The 20,327-nt window shown below is 48.3% G+C and overlaps 1 protein-coding gene across 7 annotated transcripts in view; it reads left to right on the top strand.

The window, feature by feature from the left end:
- The window catches only part of stard13b (StAR related lipid transfer domain containing 13b), an 81,921-nt gene extending 62,817 nt beyond the window's left edge, over nt 1–19,104 (top strand). For all 7 annotated transcript variants that reach the window (XM_023826158.2, XM_072701093.1, XM_023826161.2 and 4 more), the window contains 13 exons: nt 6,464–6,535; nt 7,973–8,054; nt 10,264–10,327; nt 11,669–12,954; nt 13,578–13,748; nt 14,245–14,404; nt 14,548–14,746; nt 15,354–15,567; nt 16,546–16,660; nt 16,787–17,008; nt 17,976–18,193; nt 18,275–18,451; nt 18,656–19,104. In XM_023826158.2, the coding sequence (XP_023681926.2) occupies nt 6,464–6,535; nt 7,973–8,054; nt 10,264–10,327; nt 11,669–12,954; nt 13,578–13,748; nt 14,245–14,404; nt 14,548–14,746; nt 15,354–15,567; nt 16,546–16,660; nt 16,787–17,008; nt 17,976–18,193; nt 18,275–18,451; nt 18,656–18,773 (3,098 nt within the window). In that variant the 3' untranslated portion in view covers nt 18,774–19,104. The remainder of the gene's footprint in view (nt 1–6,463; nt 6,536–7,972; nt 8,055–10,263; nt 10,328–11,668; nt 12,955–13,577; nt 13,749–14,244; nt 14,405–14,547; nt 14,747–15,353; nt 15,568–16,545; nt 16,661–16,786; nt 17,009–17,975; nt 18,194–18,274; nt 18,452–18,655) is intronic.
- Nucleotides 19,105–20,327: the final 1,223 nt, after the last annotated feature.

The raw sequence follows: 20,327 nt of genomic DNA, 5'->3' as shown, positions 1-20,327 counted from the left end.
TTTTAGTATAATTTTAGTCAATATTTTAGTGATAATTTTCTCAGAAAGGTTGATACTGAAGTTGATTTTGCTGAAGGATATTTCTCCTGGCTGTATAAATTCCCTTCAGAAGCAAACACACCTTTTACATATGCATACCTTATACATAAGCATGCCCTATGATCCTTAATTATCTAGGCTGAGAATGTTTACTGACTTACCGTACTTTCATATATACAAATGAATGCCCAAAGTTTGTTAGAAACAAGCAATACAATCATAATTCCTTCACAAGTCGCATTTATTTTCTGCATACATCAACAACACATACTTTTCCATTAAAACACCCATCAAATTGGAGGATTTGGAGTTGCCGTCAGGTCCAGATATTTAGCCTGCTAGATATCTGACGGGCGACTGCGACGTGTTGGCGAGTCCGTCGGTTTGCGTTATAAACAGTTCACACATAGCGATCGAATGCCGATTTGCCTCAAAATTCTGGGGGTTCAATTTCCAAAGACTGTCAGCGAGCAGAATAACGGGGCTAAAGTTGTATAGTGCGAACTTAGCATTAGTTATACTGGCAATTGCATAGACATGCACCAAGCGGGAAAAACAAATCATCCAATGAGGAAGATGCATGGAGACAGTGAGAACTGGTACAAGTGCTTGCAGATTATGCGTATTGTGATTGGTTAAAACACCCAACAATCAATGCTTTGAGAGGGCTACTGTGATCTAGGTTGTCTGCCATAAAAGAGCCAGCAATTTCATCAGAGCATAACAAACAGAAATTTCGCTGTAACTTTCATTGTCAACAATTTTTAAATTACGCTGTCCTTACAATTTGGTCATGAAATAAAAGATCATCAATGAATACTTATCATCAAAATTTTCATTGACGAAATTAACACTGGTTGAATGTTACTCTTGAAAAACACATTTCATCCACTTTAATACTTTTATACTAATAAATTGTATATTTTATACAGCACGAGATTGCGAGGTAAACAACGGCAAACCAACATACCATGTTCTCCAGGCTTTGCGAGATACTTTTTCTTTGTTTCTAATTGTAATTTCTGTTAGTTTAGTGAAAATGTTTAATAGAATACTGTAATTATTAGGAATTTCAATCTTTTATACTAATATTTTTTAATTGTGCCAGTTACTTGAGCATGAATATTTTTGAGCCTAAATATCATCGGTTCAGCTTTGGAAGAGAAGGATTTGTGCATATTCCCTCCCTAATCCAGCAGGAAGGTGATGACGGACTTCAGCCTGCATTTTACACCGCAAGCTCGAACTCATGCTGGTGTTTTTCCTCTTTACCATGGTCTAGCCATGGTATTGTATAATAAATTAAAACATTCTCATCTGAAAAAAAAGTATGACCGCAGTATTTTCTTTGGGTCTTTTATTTCTCAGTCTGTAAGCTAAACCTTGATCTTGCCAGTAATGAGCATAACTTTGTATTTTTTTCCAAGAAATGACCTTTTAGCTTCTAAAACTTTCTTGAACTCAAAGGAATTCTTGTGTATGAAACACGGAAAACATGCATTAGCCTGAAAGCTCTCCGGGCCGCTGTCATGTGGTACTGCGGCCCGTCGCAGACACTAGCTTCAGGATGGTAGAAGCATGAAGGGCAGACAGGAAAGAGAGAGAAAGAGAAGCTGTTTTCAGTTAAAGAACAAGGTCTGGGGCTGTCTGAATACCAAAAGAGTGCATTGATTAGGGAATTTTGTTTTGTGATGTTTTTTGAGTGAAATATTTGAAATTAGTCATGTCCCTGTTCTTTCTGTAGTTGCTACGCCTGCCTTTACCGTGGGGTTTCTTACACAGCTGATGTCTCATACCTCACAGGTCCTGCAATTATGCTGGCAGGCGATTGGCCTAGCTCATTTAGCCTAGCACATTTAGCCTACCTCATTTAGCCTAGCTCATTTAGCCTAGCACATTTAGCCTAGCTCATTTAGCCTACCTCATTTAGCCTAGCACATTTAGCGTAGCAGGTTTAGCGGTTGTAGCCTAGTTCGTTTAGCCTAGCTTAGTGCTCTGACTCACTGCCGGTGGTTGCCTATGGTTCTTTTTCCCTCTTCCTACAGTTTTTTTTCCCATTCATAGCTAACAGAAACATCTGAACCCCCTTCCAACACACATCAGGTGGCATCAGAGGTGGAAAGTTCAGGTTCAGAAAGAACAAATCCATACCAAGATTTTGTTTCAACCAACAACTTGAGTTCTCTGTGACCGTGACTCTTTGTGTTCAACTGGTAGGTTGAAACAAAACCTTGATCTGGATTTGTACTTTCTGAACCTGAACTTTCCCCCTTTGGATAGCATGCCTCAGGCCTGTGGTAGGGGCTGAGCAGCTTCACTACAGCATTCAACACACAGCTTAATCTAACAGGATCCAGGATCCGGTGTGATGTGATTGTATCCTGCAATGGAAAGGAGTGGAGTTAAATTCACATACTGTTTGCTTCCTGTTTCGGTGCTCCCCCAACCCATAAATGGAAACTATGGAGGTTTTGGGGCAGGACTGAAGATGCGGCGTACTAAGCGGGACGAATTTGGGGTAGGAGATCAGTGGTGGACGGCAGGAGATTTAGGAGTGGCTGGAACAGGGGGGTGTGGATCAGCCTACCCCCCCCCGGCAGTAACATGTAGAAAGAGAAGCAGGATATGTATGGGAATCCAGCAGCTGCTTTACAGAGCGGGGGTCCGCCTGTTTATCAGAGGGAAAATGAGCAGCCCTGCGTGACCTCCAATTCACGGCGACGCCGTAGTACTGAGTGACCTCCAATTCACGGCGACGCCGTAGTGCTGCGTGACCTCCAATTCATGGTGACGCCGTAGTGCTGCGTGACCTCCAATTCGCGGTGACGCCGTAGTGCTGCGTGACCTGCAATTCACGGCGACGCCGTAGTGCTGCGTGACCTCCAATTCATGGTGACGCCGTAGTGCTGCGTGACCTCCAATTCGCGGTGACGCCGTAGTGCTGCGTGACCTCCAATTCGCGGTGACGCCGTAGTGCTGCGTGACCTGCAATTCGCGGTGACGCCGTAGTGCTGCGTGACCTGCAATTCGCGGTGACGCCGTAGTGCTTCTCCGTGCTGCTGTGTGGCATCCATGACACCTTCTTCACACCGGAGCTCGTTTTTGTGTGACAGGGATGTTTGATCCTTCGTCATTCAGTAGCTGGATCTGCAGTCAGACCCCTTTGTTACAGGGATTGTCCCAGCTTCCATCTTCGTGGTGATGGGTTTGCTCTGTGCCGTATCGTTGTACTCTCGTGTAACTTAGCCTGTTCCCTGGCTTAGAGGTGATGGAGTGAGAGGGAGGCCCTGTGGAACGTCACGCTGCTGCCAGGACATGTATACACCCGCCCTCCCCCCCCCCCCCCCCCTCCTAGTACCATTCCAAAATCTGTTACTGCATGTTCCTCGTGTTCTTCGCACAGCATGTTCCTCACCACCCCCATCCCCATGGGTCACGTTTGTGTCGCAGGCGATTGGGGCCATTGTGCCTTAGTCGCATGGTGTCCTCTGCCCATTGTGGAGTAGAAACCCAACACCGGCCCACCCCACACCCAGAGTCTGCTTTCCACATCTGCGTGTTCTGGCTGAGAGCCAGTGCAGCAATTGTCCGCGGTTTTCCCTGGGAGAATGGGAGTAGGCGGGGGGAATGCTGTGTGTGCCAGCACGTCAGCCTGACTCCTCCCACTCCGCCTAGTGACTGTAGGTACTGCGACTGCCGGGGTCAAGAGGTCAAGCTCACTGAGACGTTCAGCTGAGCAGAGCTGAAGCTCCAAGGCATTGTGGGAAGGCCACAGTCGAGCCCAGTGCATTATGGGTAGGAGCTATGATAGATGCATTTACCACATGCTCACTGCTCAGGATGTGGGTAGGAAGCAGCCGACTGGTTTGACTGGCGGTCATGGTGAACTCTGTCTAGATTGTCACTGGGCTGAGCAGTGAGTGTGTGAAACCAGGTTACCCCTAAACTCTACTTGTCAAAGTTTTCAGTAGCTCAATCAGCAGAGCATCAGACTAAATCTCAGAGTCTAGGATTCTAGTCCCCATTTGGGAGACGGTCCCTTTAGGGGTCAGTAGAAGAACAGCAGTTTGTATCTTGTTTCTCAGAAAAACCTAATACTGCTTAATACTGCTCCTAGCTGCACTTATTCCTAGTCTGTTCTATTTGCTCCCACCTTTGTCTGCTAAATAAATGTAAATGTACTAGAAACGTGAATTTTGTTCTTCATTTTCTATGCAGTGATACCATGTCATTTATATTTCAGCCAACCCTCACTTCATTAATCCATCCGTCCTTCCATCCATCCGTCCTTCCATCCATCCATCGAAGAACACCTAACCATAACCCTAACACCTCATCCAGTACAAGGTCACAGGGATTTCTCTTGCAAAGCGTGATCTCCACAATAAATGAATCTTGTGTTTTGCAATTCTGCAGTTATTTTCCAACAGAGCCTTTGTTTAAACAGTACCAGCAAAAAAACTGCATAAATACTGAAATTAGGGTAGAAAATAAATATTTTTTTGGCAGTTTACATGTTTGTCAGTATAGTGGAGGTGGAGCAGATGCCCAGGCTATGTGGCACATATACTGTGGTTGGTTGGCTTTAGGCTTTGGATGAATCGTTGGTTAGAAATTAGGGAAAAGCGTCATTTTAAAACTATTTGTTTTAGGTGCTGTGAAGTCAATGTTGAATTCTAGTGACCATCTAGACGGAATTCCCCAGAACCTTCTGTGTCCTGTCCAGGTCTACAGGCTTCCCAAGGCATGTTAATTGCTGCCTGATGAGTCCATCCATGTTTTTATTGGTTGTCTTCCTCCACCTTCAACTTTTTCCAGCATCATTGTCTATCCATTGGGTCTTCAAATACAGTATGTACAATATTCAATGTGCTTTAAGTGAAAGTTCTTTTTTGTCCTGCTTTCACATTCAGATGCATTTTCAGATCATTGCTGATCTTTGTTGAGGCCGTTTGGCCCCTCGTTAGACCTCGGGTTAATGCCAGTCTAAGATACTGCACATCTTGACTGCTCCAAATAGGCACAGGCTGTCGATACTCCCTGTGCCGTCATCATCAGCAATAAATTTGGCTGTCGATCCTGAGGTATTACCCATGCTTTTCGTCACGTTGAGCCGTAGTCCTCCTTTTTCACTCTGTTATTTGACTTTCCTTATAAGTGCCTCCAGCTGTACATAGTTTTGAGCTGTAAATGTGGTGTCGTCAGCGCGCCGAAGGTGTTGAGTTGCATAGCAGGGCCGGCTCTCCTGAGAACCTTCATGGTTCCTGGTCCACTTCCATAACCCTCATGCTGCACGGAACTCGACCTGGGTCTAAACGGTGTAAATGACGCTTTTGCGAAGTCTTTCCATGCTGCACGCTTTCTGTGTGCTGTTGTTCTGTTACTGCCTAGAAGTTTTCTGTCGTCTTGTCCCAAGGAGCGTATTTAATTAATTTGTTTATTTATGGAGATTTCATAAATAAATTATTTCTTCTTCTTATCAAGTGCTCAAAGTGGTCAAGTGGTTAAATGTGAATTAACCGTGACAGGAATGAGACAGAAATGAGTTAGTGAAGCCGTAGTTCTGAAGCATTAGTGGTAGACAATGAGCGAGTGAGTGTTTGCGGTGCTCCTCTGCGGAGCTGTGGGAATGGGCTTTGGCTGGCCTCCCCCAGGCTCCCCGTTACGTCAGCTCCCCCCCCCCCCACACGCCAGCGGTAATGTCAGCGACCTGCGCGTCGCTCTCAGAGCCAGCGGCGGCGTCACACAGCACCCTTGTTGTCCGGCCGCGTGTGGGAACACGCCAGTGGTGCGTCCACGTGACCCCCCCCCTTTACAGCACTGTGCCTCCCCAGGGGGTGGTGGCCGTTTTTTTTTCCCATCAAAGACTCCTGTGTCACGCTTCAGCGCCCCCCACCCCCTCCAAAGCCACACGTGCCCTGAGCATGCGCCAAAAATAAAGAGGAGAGTCTGTTTCGTGTTTCTCCTGTCCGAGGAGCTCTGTGGGAGCCCTTCTTTCCCGACATCCATCCTCCCACCGCCCTGCGGCCGGGGGTCTGGAGCCAGAGGACAGAGCTCCCGGGAAGGCCGGCCGTGACCCCGAGCGGGAGGTCAACACTGGGGGCAGGACTCCGGGTGGCTGTAAGCAAGATGTAAAGCAGGGCTGAGAGTCAGGCTCAGTAAACATCACCGCTGACAGCAAAGACTTCCACATGCACCTTTGAGCATGTGCGGTTTTTTGCTTCACTGTGGGCTTTCAGCCTTTAACCTGGAGATAAACGTATAATATATATGTTTCAGTCCAGCAGCACCCAGAGGCTCTTAGTGGGACACCTGAAATAGCAGGGCCTGGGGTGGGCATGGGTTTCTGACAGCCCCAGCGCTTACATGTACTGTACGCTTCCCTACCGGTGCTGAAGCGGCGTCTTCACCATCTGTGTTTCAGAGATCGAGGCGAAGGAGGCGTGTGATTGGCTGCGGGCGGCGGGATTCCCTCAGTACGCTCAGCTCTACGAAGGTAAGACACTCAGGTCTGGCTCATGTCAAACACGTCATTATTCTCTTCAACGGTGATAGTTCATTAATCAGCCCTTTAGTCTGTGTGGAACAGCTTTTGATCTGAACTCAAGTGCCGCTTTTTAGGGAAATCTTTCATTTTTCATTTAGGGCTAATAATGTAGGGTTAGTGTGTTGCTAATGCATAATGTGTGTGTGCTCCCCCTATGGAACTACAGTGTACCAGCCCGCCTTTGTTTTGCCCCCCTCCTTGACTGGTACAATGAACCGGCCCACCCTTTAGCAGCCTAACCTTCACAGCTGTACTCCGGCCTCCTTAAAGCCAGGCCCCCTCAAAACCGGGGTAAGCGAGAGTGAACAATCTCTGGTGGATTTGGGCCTGAGTAATTCCAGGGTAGAGTTACTACCCAAACACATCCTGGCGGAGCTAAAGAAGCGAGGTCATGGGAAAAAGCCTCTGTTATCATGGTAAAAGAAAAAAAAAAACACTGGCTTCCCACTCCCGCCCACCCCCCCACCCAGCTGTTTGAAGTGTGAGCTCGCCACTAACGTCTCTGGCTGGGCAGCATGGGGGGCTGCACAGAACCGTCATGTAGGACATCCCAACATGCACGTGGGGGGGGGGGGCTCTGCTGCACTCACGGGAACCTTAACTGCTGCCTCCCGTTTTCACAGAAGGGATCGTACTGCCTGTATATTAAACATTTACTTTACTTTAAGGATTTGTAGTGCAACAAACAGAACCACCCCAAATCAAACCCAGGATTGGTGCCATGTCTGTCACAGACCTCCCAGGTTTTGTGAGAGCTAAATAAGAACGACTTTCAAAAGGTGCAGTCACAAGTAATGCCGCCGTTTACCTCCGCAGTTATCACAGCATAGGGAGGGTGAGACGTTTGTGAAGGCCGCTTGGTATCACATGACCAGGTTGGAACGGTGTCCCAGCCAATCAGCACGTTGCGGGGTGCAGATCAGGCAGCTCTGATGTGTCTCGCCCCATCTGCCCACGGCAAAGGATCCACAATGGACATGGCTGTTTACTGTTAAAGGGGAATGTCTAATCTGGTGTCTTTCATTATGGATTTATTGATCTTTTCATGTCCAGTGAAATTCATCAAAGCAGTGGTGGCACTGAGGTTTCCTCTGGGAACTGCGCTTTCCACCTACAGTCTATAGAAATGCGGTTCCAGTGAATTAGCGGCTCTGAATAGCTCCTCGTGTACGAGTGTGTTTGAGCGACTTCCTTACGAAGCAGCGGCACTCCGCCCAGGATGCCCCCTGCCCCCTGCCCCCTGTGCCACCTCCACACTAATTGGATACGCAAGTCACCAAAAATGGACGGGGCGGGAGGGGGGGATTACGGGCAGAACTTCATCTGCAGAATTCACAGTGTTTCATTCACTGAACGGAGTGCTGAGGCATTCTTACTCCCCAGCAGACTCTCAGTTTCCGATTGACATTTCGGCTGTGAAGAAGGACCATGACTTTCTGGAGAAGGACCTCGTGGAGCCTCTCTGCCGGTAAGGAATCCATTTCTCGTCTTGTCTCCGGGGGGGTTCTAGGACATGACTGGCCACCCCTAATGATCCCCCCCCCCTCCCCATCCACCATGCAATTTATTTATCATTTGCTTTTGAATAGGCCTTGGTTTGCTGCGTCTCTTTGCAGACAATGTAGGGGAACATGGGGGGGGGCAAAGAGAGTTGGGAACACGGGGGCTGGCATACAAGTCCACTGCACAAAGGGGCGGGACCCGTGTGAGAAGCAGGACTCAGCTCTCGCTGTGTCAGTAGGGAAGGAGGTGTTCTTCGTCACACGGCAAAATATCACTCACGCCTCTGCTTGGCTTCTTAAAAATGCAGATTAAATTTGGGAGCCGTTCCAGTTTTAGGGTGATCATGGATTTGCCCCTTCCCCCTCCATAGCGCCGGCCATCTGCCCTGCTTGCATTGGCCTGGACCCAAAGGGAACAATCCTGGCTGTTAATCCCAGCCTTTTCTTAACTGGCTGCTGTTAACAGGTCGCCGTTGTCGTTGGTAGCACTTCCGGCGGTGTGGGAACAGGCAACCCCCCCCCCCCCCCCACCGCTATAGGTTGGAGCCGTCACCCCAGGACTAGGGCACGTTAAGAGGAACACAGAGAACGTGCAGTTCAACCCTGCTCTCTTTCTTCCCTCCCCAGTCTATCCTGGCAAGTCATTCACAAACTGAACTGAAAACAGCTTTTTCCCAGCTCAGGTCGCCATAGAGACAGGAAATGGCGGGGGGGGGGGGGGGCATATGCGTCACAAGACTCCAGACGCTGCGCACAGCATTGAAAAACTAATCAAAATTCCGATCTTGCGCCGTGACGGACAATCGCGGCATCTGGGGCGTGGCCACCCACCCTGTCTTGCTTTGCTCCGCCTCTTTTCGTGTTTCTCTTCAGACGGACACAAGGCCTCCTGGGAACAGTTCCCCTCATCTGAGATCATAGCTGCAGCCTCTCTGAACCTCCCTTGTTCGCTGTTGTGCCCCCTCAGTCAAAGGTGCCTGTTGACAAAGGCTACTTTTGGTCCCACCCCAGCTTCTGTGTGTTTCAGTAGCTTAGAGCGTAGCCTTGTACGCGGGAAGCTGCAGGGTTTTGCCTCAGGAGTGATACTGATGTGAAGCGATTCACTGAACCTGAGTAAAGCACATAAACTGTAAGCTGGGTTAGTCGCTAATAAATAAATAAGACACAACACTGGAAAAGCTTTACTAGAAAAGTTACATCATACTGGAATAGCTGCTGGCAAGCCTCACTACAGCCTTGGGAGCGATATGGAATGAAAATCCTCATTCCCACAAATGATCCCATTGTCTGTCAAGTTGTGGTTGCCTTGTGTGTAATTAAAACTTAATGTTTTCATTATCTCTCCTTTGGTAGTACTGCCCTCTCACTATCTCTCTCCCTCTCTCTCTCTCTCTCTTTCTCACACACACACAGACACACGCAGACAAGCACTCATGCTGTTTCCAGTAGATTTTCCATGATTACCACCCAGTCCCAGCTCTCCCACAATCCTGTGATCCCCCCCCCCCCTCCACTGGCTCCCATGATGCTGGTTTATGGGAAATATTATAAGGCACCATTGTTATTTCCAGGGGCTTTTATGGAACTTTAATAGAGACGAGCATCTGAAACGGACTAAGTTAATCGAAAAGGTATGGCTGGGAACACTTCTGAATGTGGGGTGTTTGCATGCCCGGTGCCATACGGGCGGCACTGGGTCGCAGCCTAACCTACCTGCCCTTGTTTGGGACTGGTGAGCTTGTTTGCATGTTTCTAGCTGATACCCACCCATTCCGGCCACCAAAAATGGAACAAGATCCTCTTTTCTTAAGGGTGCATCAGGCTGCTTAAGGGATGATCTCCAGGGGGCAGAGAGCATCCAACCATCTGCTGACTGCGGCAATCGGGGACCGCCCCCACCAAATCATTGGGGGCCACTGCAAAGGGTCTCCCCCCCCCCCAGGCCCCCGCTGCACCGAGCACTCGCAGCCAATTAAGTTCTGGGGAGGAAGAGACAGTCCAGGGCTCGCTTATTAGATGACCTAATTAGGTTTTAGGGGCTCCGTTTAGGGGAGTCAGGCCACATTAGCCGGACCCAGCTGGCTAAGGCTGGGGGTGGGTCTCTCAGCCACTGGTCAGTACTGGGTGAGATGGGAAAGCTTGAGTGAAGCTGAATGGGAATCTTTTGTCTTCTAGGAGACTCAACACCTTGAACAAGTGTGCCTCTATGAAACTTGATGTCAACCATCCCAAAAAGAAAGTAGGTGCCATATGGATTTCTGCGTTTGATCTTTTTTAAGATATAGCTCTCCAGGTATTAATATGTATTGTACGCTGTTTGAACTGCATTTATTTTGTCATGACTGGTTAGTTGTATGTTTTGCACCCCTCTCTGGACGTCTCCATATTCACACACTCTTCTTTCTGGCACTGATTCACTGCAAAACCTCATTGCGTATGTGCTTATGGAAAATGCATGGATAGCTGTGTGTTTGTAAATTTAATTGTAATTAAATTTAAGAAGTAGACACCCTATGGATTTTAGATCTCTGGCTTTGAACGATGACACCAGAGCAGTAGGAACTACCAGTATCCTGTAAAGGAGTGTTTAACCATCCAGGGCTTACGGTCTTAGTACCTGCGGTATCACGCACGTCTATAGGGCTGACGTCCTACATCCTTTCTGCTCCTGACACATCTCAGTACACCGATAAGTGGAATCAGATCTTCTTTCCATCGTCTTGTCCTGCTCGCTTTGAGGGATTTTTTCAGGATTTGCCACCGGCATGAGTACGGCTGTGCATATTTCTCATCTTTTATTTAAAAAAAAAACACTTTAGGTGAAATTTAGCTAGCAGTTTGTTGGCTGTTGCATATCCCAGGATTCTTGTCAATGTTTCTATGTAATTTTTCCTGTGCTGTCACTGGGACCGAATGTCAACCAGTAAATGCTTTAACTGCTTCTCAGCTGTTCACTTCCCGTTCTCGAGTGTTTTACATCCTGGAAGCGGGATTTGGAGTGAGTCCGTTTTCCCCAGCACCAGAACTGTAGTAGGATTTTGTCCCAGTTTCTTCCCTGAAAAGGTTACCTTTCCTGTCCCTGTAGCGATTTTTACACTCTGTGTGTATATGTATGCATGTTTTAATATCTATTACACCTTCTTTAACAAAACATCAATTAGTATGCTTTTTTTTTCTCTTTTTTAAAGCATAGCGCTTAGTGGGTAGCACTGTTACCTTTTACCTCTGAATCACATCCTAGCTCTGTGTGTGACGAGTGTGCATGCTTTGCCCGTGTAGTGTGGGATTTCTCCTGCAGTTTGGTAAACTGGTGCCTCTAAATCACCCGTAGTGTGCGTGTGTGTAAACGTCTTTGTTTCATGGCATCCCATCCTCAGCCTCCAGGCCCCACCATGAATGGGAAGCTTGTTGATTACTGGGCACACAAATGCAGAAATACTGTAAAGGTGCAAGCTGCCTGTCCAGCACACACAGAGTCGGGGGTAGATATCAAACCCACGACTCTGGTATCCCAAGGCCGAGGCGCTGTGTAAAAATGCACGTTTATTGCTGGTGTGACCAGTCCTGTGTTCTTTCACAGAGTGAAGACTCAGATGAGGACGACCTGCTTGCGATCAGCGACCGATGGACCTTCGAGCAGAGCAGCCGGCGATGGTCCAGGCTGCAGGACTTTGACTGTCTCCTGGGCGGCGTCGGGGGGTCGAGCCCGGCCGGCCTGGCCCTGAGGAACACCACCAGCAGCGAGAGTGTGCTGACGGACTTGAGCGAGCCCGAGGACTCATCCCTGCACAGCGAGGGCAGTGGGGGCAGCGGCCCATCTGAGGCGTCCCACCGCACCTGCTCCGACTCGGCCGCCATGCCGGACTACACGTCCCTCAGCCTGCCCCCTCCGGCACCCCCACACCGAGATGTCCCACTGTATGGTTCACTGCCGACAAAGGGCGGGAGGCATGGGCGAGTGCGAGCGAAGGACTTCCTACGGCGCATGGAACTTCTGCGCTCACGGGGCCCTGGGGTCCGTGACCGCAGGTCGTTGGCCATCAGCGCCCCGATTTTGCAGCAGGAACCACAGGCTCTGCAGACGCTGCCTTGCAGAGATATCACCAATGGTGACACAAGTCCATCAGAGCTGTCGGCCACGCCCACCTGCCGAGGTCCCGCCTCCCAGTCAGGCAGTGACGGCAGCAGCCAATCAGGTGGCAGTGATGTTAGCACACCCAGCGTGACGGACCATTGGTCGCGGAACCACAAGCGTGGCGGCATGTACCTGGAGGACGTGGACGTCTTCACGGGTGCCCACGCAAAGAAGGTGGCCGAGCAGAACCGCAGGAATGAGTTCCGCTCTTACGAGGACCTGGTGGTGCACATCCCAAAGGATCACAAGCCAGGAACCTTCCCCAAAGCACTGTCCATCGAGAGCCTGTCCCCCACCCATGGAGCTTTAGTCAGCGGCGTTTCCACCAAGGAGCCGCGGCCCGTCACCCAGCGCTACCCTCGCGGCAGTCGCGTTAGCATCTATGACAACGTCCCTGGATCACACCTATACGCCAGCACTGGTGACCTCATAGACCTGGAGAAGGAGGACTTGTTCCCACACCTGGATGACATCCTGCAACACGTTAGTGGTCTTCAGCAGCTGGTAGACCACTGGTCACAGAATATGCTCCCCGAGGGAGGTGGTGGGGGCCAGGCGCCACATCCCACCTTCCCCATCGTGTTGGACTTTGAGGGGAACTCGGTTCTGGTGGGCCAGATGACTCCCAGCGACAGGGGGAAGGACGGGGTGTCCATCAACGAGACAGATTCCTCTGGGATGCGGGAGAGGCGAGACTCTGGGGTCGGGGCTTCTCTCACCAGACCCAATCGGTGAGATTCTGCTTGGGGGTGGCAGTGAATGTCTGTGAGCACGAGATATATACAGTATCAGCTGTCCATGAGTAAGAAGCATCTCTTATCTTTGCTTCCAGTACTTTTTAGAGGAACTTTATAGTAATATACCCCCGACTTAAGAACACCCGACATCTTACGAACGGACTGCCATAAAGCCTCTGACACTAACAATTAGGATTAATTGCAATGGTTCTTAATAACGAACAGACGCACCACTTTGTCACGCTCCTGAAAACATTGCATGGCTACAGCAGTTCCTTGGCTTGGGGTGCATTAGAGTACCATTTGTAATTACTTTTATTATTACTCTATTATTATTTTGTGCTGTATTATTATTTTTCTGACTTACATACAAAATTGACTTAAAGACAGACTTAGGGAACGGATCTTGTTCTTAACATGGGGACTGCCTATATGTCAAATGGGCAATTCAAAACACAATATACTAAACTGTGCTACTATTATACATCATTTTAATGTATTTAAGCACCATTGCATGTTCATGCCCTTTCAGGATAAGTTGAAGTTCAGGCTTGACTGATTTTTTCATCCACTGATATCAGACCTGAGACTTGACGTGGCTTCTTCCCCGTGTTCAGCTTGAGGTGGCCCAGTTTCCAGATCTCCCATCGCATCAGCCGCACTGTGGCGTCGTTCCAGATCACCAACCAATCAGCTGCCCAGCTGAGCCTGCTGCAGAAGTTCTCTCTGCTACGCCTCACTGCCATCATGGAGAAGTATTCCATGTCCAACAAGCATGGCTGGACCTGGTGAGTTGGAGACTACGGTACTAGGGATAGCAAAGAGTGTTCTCTGGACTTCTGTTATCTACGATAAGTTATTGTCCTACAAAATATATAATACGGGTTGGAAAGTTGTTGATCTTAAAACCAAAAATGTTTCATTTAAGATTTTAGGTATATGATTAGTTCATAGTATCCCGATATGTTGAAAGTATGTTTTTATGATTTCTTTGTATGATAACAGAGCAGTTTATCATTTGTCAAGTATGGAATGTCCCCTGCAAAGGTGATTTCTTGTGGAGATTTGAAGGATATATGCTTGGAGAGAGAGTTCAGAGCTAAACTCTCCTTCTTCTTATCTCATCACACTTGCCATGAGTCGGTTGGCTCCAAGAGACTGTTGGACCACTATCAAAGTCTAGCATCTCTGCGTGACACTCCCCGAGTAGCACTATACAGTATGTGCATGAGAGTGTAGAGCATGGCTTTCTCCCTGACTAACTAGTTGGGTGTTCATTCTCAGGTCAGTTCCAAAGTTCATGAAGAGAATGAAGGTGCCGGATTACAAGGACAAGAATGTCTTCGGCGTCCCCTTGATCATCCACGTCCAGCGCTTTGGCCAGCCCCTGCCTGTGGGTCTGCAGCAGGCCCTGCAGTTCCTGAGGAGCCAGTGCTTGGACCAGGTAAGAGACCCGGGTCCATCACACATGGTGCGTGAGTCTACAGTACATGAAGTACTGTGGAACAGCAGGCTGTGGACAACATGGAACAGAAGCATGGTGAAGAGCAAGCCAAAGAAACTCCATTAACTTCAATCCCGCTCCAGGTGGGTCTCTTCCGCAAGTCAGGAGTCAAGTCCCGGATCCAGGCCCTCCGGCAGATGAACGAAAGCTCTCCCGAAGATGTGAACTACGAAGACCAGTCGGCCTACGATGTAGCAGATATGGTGAAGCAGTTCTTCAGAGACCTGCCTGAACCCCTGCTCACCAGCAAACTGGGCGAGACCTTCCTGCACATCTACCAATGTAAGACTCACACACACTCATGTGCAATGCTGTCCAATCACAAACACATACACACACCTGTGGTGCTCACACAGGCACTCAGAAGCACACCAGCATCCAAATGTGAATTCACAAGGCCTTTACAAGATAGACAGAAACTGACAAAAAATACATTTCACCATTTCAAGACAAACTTATGCTGATACGTAAAATAGCAGACACACAAACATTTGCTGAAGATTGAGGAGACAGATCTTGAAGTCTTGAGAGGTCTTGAAATGCATCTTTGCTGAGTTTTAATTTAGGGATGTAGAACTGCTCTGTTTCATTACCTTCTGTCAGTCGACACCCTGCCTTTAATTCTGCGCATTATCCCTGCGGGCAATCTGTCAAGGTTCTTTAACAAAGTCAGCAGCGGCAGCCATGCAGTCAGCGTGATGTTGACTTTTACTCATGAGGTGATGAGAGGCACCGGATGTCCGTGCTGATGTACTTTGATCAGAACCCATCCCTATGTTTCCAGTCCTGCCCATTAATGCTTTCCCCCCTCCCCCCACTTTTTCTTGTTCCTCTCCCATTGGTCCACCTGATTCGCCCCCCTCCCCTCCTGACCCCCACCACACCTCAGATGTCCCCAAGGAGCAGAGACTGCAGGCCGTGCAGGCCGCCATCATGCTCATGTCGGACGAGAACCGGGAGGTGCTCCAGACCCTCCTGTGCTTCCTGAGCGATGTCACCTCCTCTGTAGAGGAGAACCAGATGACGCCCATGAACATCGCCGTGTGTCTGGCGCCATCCCTGTTCCACCTCAACATCCTGAAGAAGGACAACCTGTCGCCCAGGTGTGCCCACTACGTCTCGCCCCATGGCATCTCAGCACCCATTCGCTGCGCCGTGGGGCTGCCTTAAATGTTTGTCCATCACACAACGCCACTGCCTTCCTCGTAGCATACAGCACTGTGCAAAAGTCTTAAAGGTTTAAAACAATTTATCTATAGTAAGAGTTAAATAGTTTTTTTGTAAATATTCATTAGAATATATGCAAATGATCAGTACTGTAACACAATAACAAAAACAACAAGAATTTCGTCTGTTTTCCAAAAAGTTACTGGTATCTTGCCAGCTTAGAGCAACACCGCTTCAGTTCCCAAACCTCTCCTCAGGGGCAACCAGCCATTTCTTGTATTGGTAAAATTTCATTTCATGAATGAAATTTCATGAGTTATTGATTAGTTAAACGTGACGCTCTAGTGTCTGAGTCAGCAAACATATGTGTAAACTGGATGGCCGCTGCAGACACTGGGGTGACTTTAGGAGAGGTTTTGAAATGGCTAAGCTGACACACTTTGACAGACATGATGAGATCTTACACCAAGAAGGTCATTTACTCATGCAGCTCCCTGGTTCTCTGACACATAACCCATGAATTTTATTGCAATGACTCAGTAGTCTCTGTTCCTCAGTGTGCAGCGTCTAATGTAGTCCTCTGTGTTATATAGACACAGTACATAAACCTAGCAACCACTTGCTCTTGTTGGCCCAAAGGGAGCAGTCAGAAATTACAGAGGCCACGTTAGCACAGACTGCATTTTTTATGGCGCTTCCCTTCTGCATGGTGCATGGCTTTATAGGACCCTGCTGTGTACAAACAGACTCTCGTCTGTCATTAAGCCGCTAATTAAATTTCTGAGGGGGTGTGGGGATCAAAGAGTTACTACTGCTTCGGCTGAGGGGTGGCAGGGGTAGGTTTATGAGCTGAGCGCTGGACGCTGTGCCATGGTGCCATGCTGACTGAAGCCGCCTCTATCTCACGCCTGTAGAGCCATGCAGAAGAAGTATGCCACGGGGAGGCCTGATCAGAAGGACCTGAAGGAGAACCTGGCAGCGACCCAGGGGCTGGCCCATATGATCACAGAGTGCAACCGGCTCTTTGAGGTGAGAGCGAGCTCTGTGCCAGGGTGTCAAGCCTTGGAGGGGTATCCTCACTCATCCGGACAGCCTCTTGTAAGGCTTAGTGTCTCGGCATGAGCGCCAACCTTTCCGCACGTGCTGGACCCCCAGATTCCCCACGAGATGGTCACACAGTCGCGCAACTCCTACGTGGAGGCCGAGCTGCAGGTGCCCACGCTGGAGGAGCTGTGCAGGCAGTCGGAGCAGGATGACTGCTCCTACCGGACCCACATGGACGGCCTGATTCAGAACCTGCTCAAGGAGGCCCGCGACAAGTCGAAGGGCTGGGTGTCGTGCTCTAGTGCCAACAACACAGAACTGTCTTACAAGAAGGTAAGGGAACCACAACACTGGCACGTGTAAAGATCCACCTAGAACATTGCTGACTAAAAGAACCACCTTCAGTACTGTGCAAAAGTCTTAGGCAGTCAAAAGAAATGATTAAAGCTATTTATATGGGTAGTAAGTGCACATTTGCTAAGAACAAAAAACACAATTTAGCATTAAAATACATGCAAATTAATAGTGACAATAAAAACTAGTAAGAATGTCCTCCGTTCTCCAAAAAGTCACTGATATCTAGTAGGATGGCTGCTTTAATTCCCAAACCTCTCCTCAGGGGCACCTCAGCTATTCAATGTATTTATTAAATTTCATCACCAGCTCGCTAAATGAATTAATTTAATTAGTTTTAAAAAGTCAATGAGATATCGGTTAGCTATACGAGATGTGCTAGCGGTCAAACCAAAAATGCATGTGTGTACAGGATGGCCGCTGCAGACACTGGGGTGATTTTAGGAGAGGTTTTGAAATGGCTAAGCTGAGACACTTTGACAGACATAAAATCATAGTTTTACGCCAATATGAAGGTCGCGTTTTCTTTGCTGCCTAAGACTTTTGCACAGTACTGTATAAGACATTCATGACACCTTCATAAGATGCACACCATCTTCATTCGCACTATATCAACATCAATACATCTCAACAACTGTATAGGTCATATCTTGTGGTGACCAATATGGCAGAAACATTCATAAAAGACACACAACATGCGACAGCCCCTACTGACAGCCTTTTAACCATCATTATTCTTATTCAGGGAGCACCTACCATTTTGCTAGTTATGGCTACTTAACCGAAATATTCTGAATCCTGTATCTTGATAAGAAGGCAGCACTAGTAGACCGTCCTGTGACTAAGACCATCTGATAACACATCCAGTAAGTTTAGCTACTGTGTTCCAGGAATTGGGCAACAACTTTCCAGTGACTCATCTTCACCACTCTCCTTCCTGCTCCAGGTTGGCGATGGAAACCCCCTGAGGAGATGGCGGGTGTCAGTGGAGGTGGAGGCCCCACCCTCAGTGGTGCTGAACCGCGTGCTCCGAGAGCGCCACCTATGGGATGTGGACCTGCTGCAGTGGAAGGTGTGCGAGACGCTGGACAGGCAGACTGAGGTGTATCAGTACGCCCTGAGCCGTATGCCCCCACATCCCAGCCGGGACTTTGTGGTGCTGAGGTGAGTTTGGGGTAATGTTTCGGAGGGGGGGGGGGGGGTGCTTCCATTTTCCCACTTTCATCACCTTCCCATCTCACACAGGTCATGGAGGGTAGACCTTCCTAAAGGCACATGTGCGCTGGTGTCCGTCTCGGTGGATCATGAGGACTCCGCACCCATGGGGGGAGTCCGGGGCGTGGTGCTGGAGTCGCAGTACCTGCTCGAACCATGCGGCTCTGGGAAATCCCGTCTGACTCACATATGTAGGATTGATCTCAAGTAAGTCAACTCCAGACCCGCATTCGGGATTTTATATTTGCATTTCCAGAAGTTTGCTCAGAGTGCCTTCACACCATCTACCTGTATCCTGATATGTCGTATATGGAAGTTTGGGCCTGTATACATAATTCTTACCTGTATCATTGAATGATTCCTCTGAACATGTGGGTAGACGACACTCATCCATACTTTGCTGTCTTTCAGGGGAAGAACGCCTGATTGGTATAACAAGGCCTTCGGTCACCTGTGTGCGGCCGAAGTCGCCCGAATCCGCAACTCCTTCCAGCCACTCGCCACCGAGGGCCCAGAGACCAAGATCTGAATGTGAAGCCGCGATTCTCCTGGCAGGCCCAGCGTGTGGGTTAACCCCCAACCCCGTCCTGTAACAACACAATTAGCAGCCTCATTTTGACATTAAAAACTTGTGTGTAATTTTTTTTAACCTATGTATTCAGGATATACCATATTTAAACATTCTCTTTTGGGGTAAAAGTCTAAATATTTATATAACAGATAATTAACTACTAATTGAACTAGGTTATTTCTGAGAAATGGGGTTGGAATGGAAACAAAGTGGGATCACGAGTTACCGGCAACTTAACATGACAGCCCTGGTGTGGAGGGGCAGGGCTAGGGCTACGGTACGGGGGGGGGGGGGGATGGAACCCAGGACAGGAGGTGGGTTTCACACTACTCTCCCTCGTGGAGCTCCCCGTGGCTTCCTGCACGACCGCTAAGCTGGTGCTCTTCTGTCCCTCGCACTAGACATCACATGACTTTGGGAAGGGCCAGGCAGCCTGTGACTATTCCCTAATTAGCCTTAGCATCATTGTCTGTACTGTTGTTGTTATTGTTACCATGGTAATACTGTTATAGCTGTTGCTCTGGTCAATATCGTTCTGTACGATGTCTGGGACATTTAAACATTCAGAAGCTTCTGGGAAGCATTTTTCTCTTCGTTCATTTTAAAAACAAAGCTATATTTTAAGTGTATGTGAAACGTGTCAGCATGGGTGCCTAAATCTGTGTGTATATAAATATACACATGTGGCTGCAGACTGTACATACTGTAAATATGAAATGATAAAATCGGCATACTTCTTCCTTTGCTCTTATCGAAATTATACACAACTGTAAGCTGGTTTTACTGCGCCTCTTTGGTACTGTTTGTGAGAGTGTAATTTAATTTGACTTAACCCTGTCGTTCGGAGGGTGAAAACTCTTGACTCAGGTTTGACTTTTTTCATACCTGCTCTTGTACTCTGCAGCATTTGAAGGGTGGGGAAAGTACCTCCAAAACCCTTTTTCATGAAAACATTAAAAGACCCCAAACTCTGGAGCTTGTGTACTTCACTGTCTGTCCATTGTCTTGACAAACAGCATGTGAACGTGACCGATGCGCAGTTACCCTGCGATAACCTTTCGAACCCAAAGCCTGTTATGATCCCACACGTGCTCTGGACCCTCGTACCTTCCCTCAATAGGCAGTGTGTGACGCATGTGCACAGGGCTGGCACTGAAAGGGCCATTCTATTCCTGTCCTGGATGGAATGTTCACAGGAGGTTGACCTTAGACAGGCCACTGTACTGCCATGCCTGCAACTGCACCCAGAGCCAAGACCTTCCCACTCCGACACTCGTCTTCCTCACTTACTTCTCAGAGGGTGCAGGGTTTTATGAGGTATCCGTGTAATTTTGGGAGGGGGGGGGCTGCTTGGCAAAAGCCTGTGCTTCTATAAAGATGGAAATTGTTGAGTTGATGGAGATTTTATATATATATATATATATATATATATATATATATATATACACACACACACACACATAATTTTAGGTGGTTTACGTGACATGACTGGTTGTAAAAGCTGACTTCCAA

Source organism: Paramormyrops kingsleyae, chromosome 17 (genome assembly GCF_048594095.1).
Source record: "Paramormyrops kingsleyae isolate MSU_618 chromosome 17, PKINGS_0.4, whole genome shotgun sequence".
Taxonomy (NCBI): Eukaryota; Metazoa; Chordata; class Actinopteri; order Osteoglossiformes; family Mormyridae; genus Paramormyrops; species Paramormyrops kingsleyae.
Note: the sequence above shows the minus strand (reverse complement) of the source record. Positions and strands in the feature narration are given on the sequence as shown.